General features: G+C 50.6%; 1 protein-coding gene across 1 annotated transcript; it reads right to left on the bottom strand.

Annotated features, from left to right (window-relative positions):
• Positions 1–3,752: 3,752 nt before the first annotated feature.
• Positions 3,753–6,959, bottom strand: NKX2-1 (NK2 homeobox 1). Its single transcript, XM_053980644.1, has 2 exons — positions 6,590–6,959; positions 3,753–5,821 (listed from the first exon to the last, which is right to left on the bottom strand). The coding sequence occupies exons 1-2, from the start codon at positions 6,954–6,956 to the stop codon at positions 5,151–5,153; spliced, it is 1,038 nt and encodes a 345-aa protein (XP_053836619.1). The 5' UTR covers positions 6,957–6,959; the 3' UTR covers positions 3,753–5,150.
• Positions 6,960–12,845: the final 5,886 nt, after the last annotated feature.

Genomic DNA, 12,845 nt, shown 5'->3' with positions numbered 1-12,845 from the left:
TTCTATACACCAGCTCAGGACAGTAGATTTACACCGTCTTTCGTAAGTAATGCATTCGGTTATTTGTAAATGTTTTTCCTTCTCAACCTGTGTCATTGTATAAAAAAAAAAAAAATACCGATTTCCCTCTTCACCCTCCCTCTAACAAAAGCCTTTACATCGAAGATTAAATGTCATATTTTACATTTTCATTTATAGGTTTCCCAAGAATTTTTCTGTGTCGTAAGTTGTTTTAAGCTTCAAAACGAATTTCAGTTCTTTTTACATCAATACATCTTATACACCATCTTATTTATAACCCTGACCAGAAGCCTTTGAGAGAAAGACATAGGATATAGAAAACTTTGACCTTACCTGCTCCCTAATGTGCTTGCAGTCAGAAAAGGGGGGGGGAGAAAAGTAATTTCGTATTATTCATCATTTTGCCAGGGACAGTCGTCTCTCTACCTCATAGGAGCAGCCGCACTGGGTCAGATGTCTGTACACATTTGATACATATAAACAGTATTTTCATTAACTTAGAGTTTTGAGGGGCTTTTTCCCCCCTGATGGGGATCGTGAGAGGAACAGCGGGTCAGACAAAAAAAAATTCTCAGCTTTGCTCCCGACATGGCTATGAAAGGACTTAAATTCTTCAGAAGTCACTCAGTCTTTAACTCTAGATCCCCTTTGTAAAGGCTAAAGGCAGCGGTCACGAAAAGTTGAACAGGAGCTGCCTTCCCGGCGAGGCCCCTTTACCTGCGCTGCGCTACAAAACTCCTAAAAATACTTTTTTTTTCCCTCCCCTCCCAGCCGTAGCAACTTCTCTTGGTGTCATCTCAGGGCTGTCTCAGATTACATTGTTTGGGATCTGCACTTTCAACACCGTCTTAAGGCCCTGCACTACCTTTTGAACCGAGATGCGGGCAATGTACTTTTGGAAGAGCTCGTCATCCCTTGCCGCTCCGTAGGTACAGTGACACCGCACCGCGCCCGCCCGCTGCTACCGGCACCACAGCAGAGCCCGGGGCAAACCCTGCCGCCCCCGGCACCCCCGAGCCCTTCCTCCCGAGCACCCCTTTTGCTAACAGACTGCTGTGAAACAAACAAAAAACCCCCAATAACCTACAGCCCGTTTGGATATGGAGCAGCCCATATGAAAAAGAATTTTGCTATTGTTGCTATTGCGGCTGTAGTAGTGATATGGTTTTGTTAGGGTTTGGGTTTTTGTTTTATCTGGGGTTTGTGCTTCGTTTGGGGTTTAGTTTGGGGTTGTTTTTGTTGTTTTTATTGTTGTTATTTTGTCTTTTTTTTTTTTTTTCTCCCACAGCCTGCTGTGCCACTTCACGCACACTTCATGGAACTTAAGAATGAATTCCTATTTACAGCAGGAAAAAAATGCCCTCCGTGATTCTCCTACGCTTACTAGCAGTGCCAGGCAGTGGGGGAGTGGGAGGGAATAGCCATTCTTCACTAGATCCTTTTATCTCTCAAAATACGGGGTGCCCATGGTCTAGCGTGGATAAAGCAGTTATATTGGGAAACGTGCATCTCTTCCATCATTTCAGATAGGAATCATGCTGCCCCTCCCCTTTGCCATCCCATTATCCAAGTTCTGCATTGATTACCGGGAGACTGGAAACCAGCATATTGGAAGAAGCAGGAGTTTAGACGGAGGAACATATTTTAATTTAAAATTTAAAAAGCTATACAGTAACTAAGTTATCATGAGTGTTCTCAAGGGAGACTGGAGACTAAACCGTATTTACACCCCTCCCTTCAAATATCTTCATCCTAATCAAGGCATAACTAGTTTACTAAAAAAAAAAAAAAAAATATTATAAAAGGCAGTATCACAATGCCATAAAAAAACTCTATAAAAATTGTTAAAGAGCAGTTTGTTTGCATTTCTCCTGATTGATATGTAAATACAGTTTGAACTGTGTTTGCTCGGTCTCTAGTGCTTAATAAAGAGATGAATTCACCTTTCTGTGGAACAAGTAAACAGACTTTAAACTAAGCCGACATCAGACAAAGTGGAAACGAGTTTATTTAATCGAAACTAAATCTAGTTTAAGAAAGATAAGTCAGTGTACATAATAATCCATTACAGTAATTACACCCACCACCAAATATGTGTTTATGAGGTTGTCGAGACACAATAAAATTACTTTATTTCCCCCGAAGTCTATAATGAAAAGTCACTGAGTGGATCTCTATCAAACATGCTAACTCCAGCATTCGGGGGCGGGGGCTGTAATATTTCTGGCTATATTAATGCCTTTCGGTGCTCCTCACTTTTGAACATTCCTAGGTTTGAAAGAACGCACATTAATTATGTATGAAGGGGAAATGTCGACTTAACCGGAGCACTTTCCCCTCGGTCTTGCGTATAAACTCCGGGAGAAACTAACCCTAATTTTGAAAAATTCCTTAAAGTTAACCCTGCTCTCGCTTCCTCAGCGGAAGCTGGCAGCTCTGCACCACAGTCCAGGAATCCCCAACACTTTCTTCTTTTTAGCAGAAATAACAGCACTAAGCTCCAGACACTCTGCCGCCCCCCCATCCATCCCCCCGCCATGTTTAACACGATGCTATAGATCTGAAATGAATATTCTGAGCAGAAGAAGGAAAAAAAAATTTGAATAATCTTTGGGTTAGTTAAGAATGTCGCCGTATATATCAGGACATAACCTAAAGAATGAAAGGTCTCGAAATTCCTGTTGACACACGTGATGTCCTCCAGTTAGAAATAAGGGGGAGGGGGTCAGAAAGAATCCGATTTTTTTTTTTTTTTCTTCCGTGTACTTCCCTTTTTCTCCATCCAGACTAGCACTTGGTGTCCGACTAACATCGGCTATCTTGTATAAATAAAGAACTGGAGCTTTTGAAATCTGCTACTTAAATTGGAAGCTGGCTTGTTTCTATCCCAGGCAACCTGTTTTCTTTCACTTAAAAAATATGATTATTTCGTAACCCCTCTGTAATTCAGAGGTGTTTCAATGACTGCAGTCGCTTTGTATGGAATTGGGGAAAAAAACGAAAGCGAGCAGCAGATGCAAAGGAAAGCATGCGAGTTCTTTTAGAAGGGGAACACTTCTTAATTTGCTACACTCGCAAAAGGGATATTTGGGACCTGAAAACAGAGAATTACGGGGGGATTTCGGGCTCGTCAGACACGAGCTGTTTAGCTTCATATGTTTTATATATTTACAGAAAAGTTACGTCTAACCGCCTTGCATTACCGACAGTATTTACCTTCTGTGCCTAAGCCCGGCGCGCACCTATATAGGCACACCAACCCACGTGCGCGCACACACTTTTTCCTCATCTCCTTCTTTACAAACTTTCCAAATGGCTCCACAAAATAACCCCCAACAAACAAACAAACAAACAAGCAAACTAACACCACCCCCCCCCCTTAGAAAAGCAATGCGACACGAAAAACAGCACCCGAACTAACGAACCGAAGCCTGTCTGTGTTCCACCGAGCCGCAGCCTGCGGCTGACCTCCGCCTGAGTAGTGGGCTGAGCTGTACAGGGGAACCTGCGTGCCCGTGAACGGACGTGTGGGGTTGGATATGTATAAAATTAAATATATGGAAATGTAGAAAATTAAACACAGCCTGATAAAGAAAGTTAATTCAAACTACATGTTGTACACAATAAACTATCTTTTTATTTTGATTATAAATAAGGTGACTGTACTTCCCTTAAAATACAAGTACATAGGAAAACCTGGTAGAAATTATCTTTCTTCTTTTTTTTTTTTCTTACAAGGTATTAAAACTGGACACTTTAAATCGGACTCACGTTCTATACTGACAGCAGGTTCTTCGCTATTTTATTTTTTTCTAATGGCGTTAGACTTTTACCTTCTTTCTCCTCCGTGCCTTTGGCATTTGAATTTCTAGTCCCCGAATACTTTTCTTTCTCTAGCAAGAAGTCGCTGAGGTGCCCCCCGCCCCCACCCTCATCCCCCAAAAAATAATCGGGCTAATGAATTTGGACTCGATTCCTTCGGTTTCGAGTTCGTGAATCCCACGCGTTTGCTTGTCCTGTTTGCACGCTGAGGACTGATCCTGTATCCCGTTAACCCTGTGGCACAGCTCTCCTTTGGGAATAGGGTCTGGGCCCTGGGAGGGGCATGGGCCTTCCGGGGTCTGACAACATCCCGGGTTGTTTTTCCACCAAGAAGAAAAAAAAAGGGGGCGCGGAGGGGGGAAATGGGGAAAAAAAAGGAGAAAGATGTTAGGAAAGGAGCGTAGGGAGGGGAAACCAAGGGGTGAAATAAAAAAGAATATTCGTAATGTGTATAATTTATTAGAAGCTTCTTAGGAACTATATTTAAGCCGAATATCTACATAAGTTACAACAGGAAAAGGCGGCGTGCGCAAATAACAAACTGCCGGAGGATTTACGACGGGGTGATCAGTGTCCATAAAAAAGGTGGGGGTTGGTTTGGTTGATTGTATTTTTTTCCTTTTCTTTTTACAACAAAATATACAGGCTACTAAAAACTATGGGTTTAGTCCAACTTTTGACAGCATTATACAGCTACAGGTTCACATCAAACGTAAGGAGGAAAATAAAAGCCAAGCCTTTGATGACTCCACGTCTCCATCCGCTGGCCCTGGTGGCGGGCTGGGAGAGACCGGGGAGGGGGAAGCTGCTTCTTGTGTCTGGGTAACGCGAATGCGTTTCTTTTGGGGGGGAAAACCACCCCATCCCCCAAAATCTCTGTATTTACATGCAAGTCCTAGACGCTGGCAAAGTGTACATCTGATATCCAAGTCTTCAGACCATGCCTAAAGATGGTCCCCTTTCTGCAGACTGCTCCATGGTTATTAGTCTGAATATTTTTATACACCCCACAGGACAACTTGGGGGGACAAAAAACATAAAGACCCAAAACCATCAACAGTAACAATAAAATGGAACAAAAAAGTCTCTCTCTCTCAGAGGTCCGCAGGGACCACTCAGTAAAATGGGGGAAAGGGAGAAGAGCATTAAAAAGAAAAAAAAAAGAAAAAAAAAGAAAAAAAAAAGAAGTAAAAGCACACAGTAGTTTGGAGAGGACAGAGATTTGTGTAACTGGGAAAATTTGTTGGTTTTTTTTTTTTTCTTTTTTCTTTTTGCCTTTTTTTCCCCTTTTTCTTTGTTTAATCCTTTTACCAGGTCCTACCGTATAGCAAGGTGGAGCAAGACATGGCAGTGCCATAGTCAGAAGTAGAAGAGTTTAGGTGAGACAAACTGGAGACTTGGCTCTGCAGAGAGGAAGGGCTGGCCGAGTGCTGTCCCATGTCTGGAGACTGCCCCGCACTGTTTGTCTGGTGGCTCTGATGCTGTCCGAGGCTGTTGCCATTGGTAGCCACTGTGATCGTTGTAGCTGCCTGCTGCTGATGGCTCTGGATAGCTGCTGTGGGTGTGTTGGAGCCTGCTTGGCAGGGCTTGCCATCCTTCACAAGCACTGGCACTGCCACCCTTCTGGGAGACTGCTGCTGCTGGCAGGAGCCGTTCTCCTGTTGCATCTGCTGCTGCGCAGCCTTGTCTTTGGCCTGGCGTTTCATCTTGTAGCGGTGATTCTGGAACCAGATTTTGACCTGAGTCGGGGTGAGATGTATCATGCTGGCTAAATGTTCCCTCTCCGGGGCGGAGAGGTATTTCTGTTGCTTGAAACGTCTCTCCAGCTCGTAAACCTGGGCCTGCGAAAAAAGGACCCTCCGTTTCCTCCGCGGCGTGCTCTGGAGCGGGGCCATGCTCTTGCTCACGTCTCCCAGGGAGCCGAGGCTGCCCATGCCTCCCATGTTCATGCCCGAGGACGGCGCCATGAAGCGGGAGACTGCAAGGGAGAAGGCGGCACGTTTTAGGCGGCTCGGCTTGGCCCGGCCCGGCCCGAGTGGGGCCCCGCGCTCCGGCAGCCCCCGCCGCCGCCTGCCCCCAGCGGAGCTCCGCAGCCCCCCGGCAGCCCAGCCCCGGCCGCGGCCTCGGGGCACCCGCGCTTCTAAACAACGACTCACGTCCCTGGGGCGAGCCGTGGCCCCCTTCTCGCCCGGCCCAGCCCCGGTGAATAAGGGCGACCACTCACCCCTCGTCCTGCCCGGGGGCACAGCCAGGAAAGTACCTAATGTGACAGCCGCAGCGGCAGCGGCCGCGGACAGCGGCTCCGCCGGCGCCGGCCGAAGAGGACTCTGCCGCTCCCCTGCCGCTTCCCGGGACGCGGCCCCGGCGCCTCCGGCTTCCCCCCTCGCCTGCCCGGTGCCGGGCGGCGCGCAGGCGGACGGGCACCGCCGGCTCCCTTTGGGCCCCCGGGCCGCGAGGCTCCCGCCCCGCTGGACGGGGAGAGCCAGGCTCCTGCTCCCCGCCACAGCCGGGCTTCCAACCCCCTTGCCCCGTAAAAGCAGCCGCGGGAGGCTGACATGCAACCAGCCGGGGTGGAAAGACCGGGTACGATCCTCGGGCAGGAGGAGGAATTTGTTGTCTGGGGGGCGCGTCTGGGTTTGAGACCGACTTTTGCCCTGTCGCGGACCCCCCGTGCCTTCTGACCGCGGTGTGTCGGGGCAGTTGCGCGGCAAGCCCCCTTCGGCCACCCAGCCCCGAGCTGACTTACTTGAGGAAAAGCGGGGATCCGGGTTGGTGCCGTACCATCCTGTCGCCGAAGCGCTGTTCCTCATGGTGTCCTGGTAAGGCGGCAGCTCGCTCATGTTGCCCAGGTTCCCATTGCAATAGCCCCCCATCGTAGCATGGGAGAGCTGGGGGACCCCTGCCGCTGTCATATGGTAGGCGGCAGTCACTGTTCCGTTGTGGCCCATGGGGTGCTGCTGCATGGCCGGCTGAGAAACCTGAGACTGTCTGTAGGCTGACAGGGGAGCCCCCAAGTTACTGGCCTCCATGCCCACTTTCTTGTAGCTTTCCTCCAAAGGACTCAAGATGTCAGACACTGAGAAAGGAGTCGTATGCTTTGGGCTCATCGACATGATTCGGCGGCTGGGGAAAAAAAAAAAAAAAGGAAGGGGAGGCAAATCTTTTTTTTTTTTTTTTTTTTTTTTTTTTTTTTTTTTTTTTTTTGCCAGATATTCTGGTGTTGCCTTAACGCCGATCTTGTTGGATGTACACGTAACCGAGTGGACGAAGTCCGCCTTAATTGGATTGAGTGGAGGCTCAGGGCTGCCTTTCGTTTGTTTTAGCCAGACGCCAGGTTTTAGGCTGCCACCAGAGGCGGGGCATAGGCACTAAAGCAACAAGACAATAGAAGCCTACATCTTGCCCAAGATAATTAGCTTACATGCTGATGACAAGGTAAACACCTTTAAGTCTTACTTGTCAGTATTTTTTTTATGTCTTTAGGAAAAAAAAAAAAAAAAAAAAAGAGACAGAGAGGACGGGAGAGAGAGGAAAAAAAGAAAGACCCCGTGAGCACAACTCTTTTTTTTTTTTTTTTTTTTTTTTTTTTTTCCTCGGGGGTTACAATATCGTGGACGGGAAATGGAAGGCAAAGCAAAAAAGACCACCATTTGACTGGGTGAAAGGATTTAAAAACAGCTCCCGGGTGGCAAGGCTGTCAGCCCAGCCTTTGTGAGAGCTGGGGAAACGGGGTGGAATGCCAGTCAGCCAAAGGACAGAATCTCCCTCTTCCCCCACTAAGTTTGGTCCGGAAGGAGCCCCGCCGCCGGGAGGACAACTCTTCGGAGGGCAGATCTTTCTCGTCGGGCCACAGCTCCCCGCGCCCCGCATTCCCCGCACTGGCTTGTCAGATGCCCCGGCCGGCTGGGGCTGAACAAGCTCTTGGGGTTTCGCATCTCGGGAACACTCTCTATGTCTCCTAAGACACTCAGTGCAAGGATCGTTTGTCTCCCTAAACCCACGAATTCCTTTCAGCTAGTTTTTTTTTTTTTTTTTTTTTTTTTTTTTTAATATCTCAGAGAGGGGTGGAAGCCACAACTTTGCAAAATCAAGCAGTAATTTAATTGCCTGGGACGAGAGGCCGATGAAAAATAGGTTAGCGCAAAATGTCGCTTGTTATTCTCAAAGGCAAAGACTCTCTCAGTCTCTCGTGGTCCCTCTGAAGCTGAAGCTGCTTTCTAAGGTTATTTATACAGCACGGGAGCTGGATGGAGAAGACCTCTCCGGTCATCTGCTACACGACCTTGCCAATGAATTCCCTGTAGTTTCCAATAAACTGCAATTTCTGCCACTTTCGGATCTGTTCTCGGATCCGGTGTGAAAACAAAAGCGATCCATTCACAGCCACACGCACACATACAGGCAGCCAGTAGCTAATGTCATTCGGGTCTTTGAAGAAATCTTCCAGCGCCTAGTGTCTCCAAAGCTTATATTTCGGGGTGATCCGGGTGGAGGAGAGAAACCTCCCCTGAGTGTTTCACACCCCGGCCTACGGCCCTGGCAACCACAATTTAATACAGCGATTACCTGAATATTAAGAAAATTACAGCGAAGGTACAGTTAACCCTGGGACTTTGAAGTGTCAAGTAACTATTTAGTAATTGCACTTGTAAATATGTTTGTGCTTGGCTAGTTCGTGCTTAAAAATGCAAAAGTGCACTTGCTACCCGGGAATAACTAAATATCTTTGTCTAAAGTGGCAGCATAAATAGCCGGTCGCTTTGTGGCTGTGCTTGATATTAGTACATAAGGATCATTTTGCTTCAATTGGGAGGCTCTCATTCACTAGGCAAGAAACCGTTTAGGAGAAAGTAGGTTCCCGTATGAGAGTTAACATCCTTCAAGTGTAAGCCTCAGTCTTGATTACACTTTAGAGCTCTGCAAGAGGTGAGCTTTTCCACACAAATATAATCGGGGGAACTTTCCTTCAATCAGGCCTCCAGCTCTCTTACATCATCTCAGCTGCTTCTTTCGGCACTAGCTCCCTCAAGGCTGAATATCCCGAAGTGGGCTGGTTGTGAGTCTGCTGGGTCACTAAAGGCAGAGAAGGGCGACTTTGGTCTAGAAAGGCGATTGGGTTTTACCTCTTCTTTTTCCTCTTTTCTTTTGAAACCTTTCAATCTTGTCTTTCCAGATCTCTGGAACACCCGACCCCCCTCCCTGCACCCCCCTCCCTTGCCCCGGTTTTTCCCCTTTCTGCGCATATTTTTGAGTTTGGTCTTTGGTTTTGTTCCCACACAGAAAGAGAGACTCGACCGAGACTCGACCTTGCCTTAGTGGTTTGATTGCTTGGGGTTTGTGGTTGGTTTTTTTTTTTTTTTTTTTCACCTCGAATTTCTCAGATACTCCATCCCCATTCCTCTTTCATGAGCCTTTAAAAAAAGGGGGTGGATGGAAGGAAAAAAAATTAAATACTGCAGGATCCTCCAAAACGACGGCTTGGTCGGTTTTAATCAGAGGTGAAAGGCGGCAAGTGACCGCGCAATTTGTGGGGCAGGAGCAGAGACTCCGTTCCCATCCACAAGAGTGCGAGGTGGGGCAGCCGGGTAGGCCCCAGCAGCAGCTCCGGCGGCGGGAGCGGGGAGCGGGGCTCCGGCCACGCGGGCGGGCGAGGCTCCCCGCCGCCCTGCGCCGGCCCCGGAGCGCCGCCCGAGCAGCCCTTTGGCCGCCGGCTGCGCCTGCCAGAGCTTATTTATCCTCTCACTCGAATGAGCGCAGGTTAAATCGCCTCCGCAACATTGCTCGCTTAGGTTACCCCCAGCGAGTCGGGCCTTGGCTCTGCGCGAGGTCTGGTAGAGGGAAGCTAATGCGAGAGAGCTTCGTTCACCTTTGCTGGGAAGCGGGTGAAACTTCTCTTGTGCACGGCTGACCGCTGAGTTAGGAGTACACCGGCGCGCGTACAGGCACAGCCACATCTAGCTACTTTTTAGCCCGGCTAGATCGACGCGGTGTAAAGGAAACAGGTCAGCCTCTGTACCTGCTTTCCCGCCCCAAATGAGCTATAACGGCGCAAGTCAGACCATGGACAAGGGGCGAGAAAACTTCTTCGCTGGTGTCGTTTCCCTCCAGTCTCCCTTTTCTTTCAAGCCTTCCACCGAAGTTTTGTCTACCAGAGATGGCTGCTCCCAGCTTCCGGGGAGGGTGGGCGTCCCGACAGAGTCCTGCCTAGGCTGCCTTTAGCGAAATGTTCGTTTACCTGGTGATGCTGCTTAGTAAAACACTCGAGTTAAAAAGAAATGCTAAGGAGGAGAGCAAGGAAGATGAGATGCGTTCTGCCTGGTGGAAGCATTTTCATGAGAAAGGCACGGTTTTCACCCCGTGTTTGCAGAAATGCGGCTACACGGACGTCCCTTCAATAGCTTCTGACCCCACACAATCCTTTTGATAACACTCGAGAGGTGGAAGAATGGGAGACTTTGTCAATCAAATGGTGCCAATCCCAATGGAAACGGTGCCACCAAGACCGCAGAGCGTTTCCTCATCAACTGGATTGCGGGGGCTGGGAACTCAAGAATCAGCTTTTGAAAGTGCGCACAGGGCTCTCCAAAGACAACAATGTCTTTTTTATACTAGCTGCTGTGCCTCCCCAAGGGGAATCAGATATGTTCGTCCAGGCAGAGCTCGGAGGGCTCGGAGGGCAGAGGGTAAGGGTCCCACGCAAACCGCGCGCAAATTCTTTCTCAACAAGAAAGACGCCTTCTAGGTGTAACTTTTTGATACAAAGCCATGAGGTGCTCCGTGCTCCCTCTGGATCAGTTCACGGGTGCACGTCTGGCTGCACCCCCTGCGCAGCCCTCCGCCCCCGCTCCCAGTGCCGAGGAGGCGGCCCTGCCCGCTGCCCTGCCCGCGGCCGTCCAGCCCGCCCTGCCGCGGGGAGCAGAGCTCTGCGGCGGGGCCAGCGCTCCTAGAGAGGTCCGAGTTGGAGGTGGCAAGAGCAGATCCGTGACAGAGCTCTTTCTTCGCGTCTGGTCATCAGTATAAGTCTAACACATTCATCGAGAGATGTAAATGACCACCTGGAAAAATGGCATCACCGAGGCAGCTTGCCGCAACTCGCCCCTCTCGACCCACCCTGAACGAGCTCATAGAAACCTCATCTGGTTGCTTGTGCATGTCGGTGTAATACACCCTCTGTTTCCCCATGCTCCCCAGAATGGAAGATGTGCCCAGCACACCTACGCCGGGAGCGGAGGTTTCCGTAGTGATAGTGTAAGGCGGACTTGTGTCTCTGCCGGCCGCGGGCAGGGCGCTGAGAGCCGCTCCCGCCTGGAAAGCACATGCTTGGGCGTGTAAGAAGGCAGGAGTCCTCCTAGAGACGCACCCTGCGAGCGCTACCTAGGCACGGAGCGCTCTGGGTGTGTGTGGGGGGGGAAACGCCTGTTATGGCTCATGGGGACAATTCCTCGCCGTGGGAAAGCCCCCCTGCCCTGGTTATCTCGTTAGGGTGGGAGAAACCCCTCAGTACAGCGGGCGAAACCTCTTCCCCTGGCATGGGAACCTAAGGCAACCAGAGAGACCACCAAAGGCTAAAGCGAAAATCCTCACCCCTCCGCAGAGCACGCACAGTTGCTCCTCCAGCTGCCCAGGGCGTGGAGCATCTCGCAGCTGGGGGTTCTCGGGGCCCCTTCGCCACCGGTGCCTGGCGGCCCCACTCGCAAAGCTCTGTACGAGCGAGGGCAGCGTTGCCTCCGCTCAGCTCTTTTTCCTCCTTCCCCAGTTGCTGGAGGACGGCTGAGCCCTCCTGCCCTAGTCCTCGACGCCCTCCCCGTCCTTTCCTTCGCCGGGCCGTTCCCGGCCAAGAGGGCCAGGGTGGGGCCAGGTACGGGGTGCCAGGGCAGGGCTCCCGGAGCCGCGGCGGCGGGCGGAGGGCCGCCGTGCCAGGGCGGGGGCGGCGGGGCTCCGGGGCACGCCTCGACCCGTCAGCCACACCGCGCCCCTCCGCGGCTGCCCGGCGTGGGGACCCGCGGGAAAGGGCTCTTTGTAGGCATGGGTGCCCCGGTAGTCTCGGGTGGATAGTAGCAGCACTGGCCCCGATGTGTGAACTACTGTCTGATCGCCTCGGCCGATATTATCAGCAGTTAATATAAGCCCTCCACATCTGGCTTTCTTAGTGACAGTAGACTGTCACTGCTGCAACAGTGTCAGTACACACATACAAGACTTATTGTTGCCCTGAAACGTTTTTGATACACCCATGACAGCGGTGATTATGCAGAGGATTTCTTGAAGGTGGTTGTTGAGACAATTTGCTAAAAGTTATCTGTCGAGATAGTTTAAAAATATAAGCACGTTTTATTAAGATATAAAATACATTTAATCGGTATATACCTACAAACAGAATCCTGCCGGGATCTATTCATTTATCTACTTTTAGGTATAACTATTAGTACATTACATTAGCTATCTTAGGAGTCATGCGCTTTTTTGTGTGTTCCCAGACATGCCTACACACACACACATACAAGCGTGGGGGTGCATACCTCCGGCAGTGGGCATGCATGAGTATATATTTACGCATGCATTCACAGTCCTCAACCCTGTCGTCTCTTAAGTGTTTCAAAAAGGAACTCAGCTTTTAAGTGGGTCACCTCGCCGCCCTCCCTTCCCCTTCCCTCGCCCAGGCCTGCGGCCGCGCCGGCGCCGGGAAAAGGGGTTCTCGGCTCCCGGGTGGGGTTGGACGCAGAGGCGACGGACATGGACGTGCCTGCGGGTGCAGAGGGGGGGGCGGGCTGGGGGTCGCCCCCGGCAGTTTGATTTTCCGCAGACCTTTTTTGTTTCAGCGTGGCTGGCGGCGGCGGGCGGCGCGGGGGCTCGTTGCTCACTGCCCCCCAGTTTGGTTTCGAAGCCCTCCCCGTGCCTCCGGACCGCCCCGCCGAGGGCCTCGGGGAGCTGCAGCCTGCCCTGTGCAGGCGCCCTCGGGGCTGCGCGGACGGCGCACGGGGCCGAGCCCGGGGGCGCTCCGC

This window comes from Vidua macroura, chromosome 6 (assembly GCF_024509145.1).
Source record: "Vidua macroura isolate BioBank_ID:100142 chromosome 6, ASM2450914v1, whole genome shotgun sequence".
NCBI classification, from domain to species: Eukaryota; Metazoa; Chordata; class Aves; order Passeriformes; family Viduidae; genus Vidua; species Vidua macroura.
Note: the sequence above shows the minus strand (reverse complement) of the source record. Positions and strands in the feature narration are given on the sequence as shown.

Coding starts and splice junctions, on each gene's coding strand:
- NKX2-1 (XM_053980644.1), bottom strand. CDS start 6,956: ATGTCGATGAGCCCAAAGCATACGACTCCTTTCTCAGTGTCTGACATC. Junction 5,822..6,589: donor GGATCCCCGCTTTTCCTCAA/GTAAGTCAGCTC, acceptor TCTCCCTTGCAG/TCTCCCGCTTCATGGCGCCG.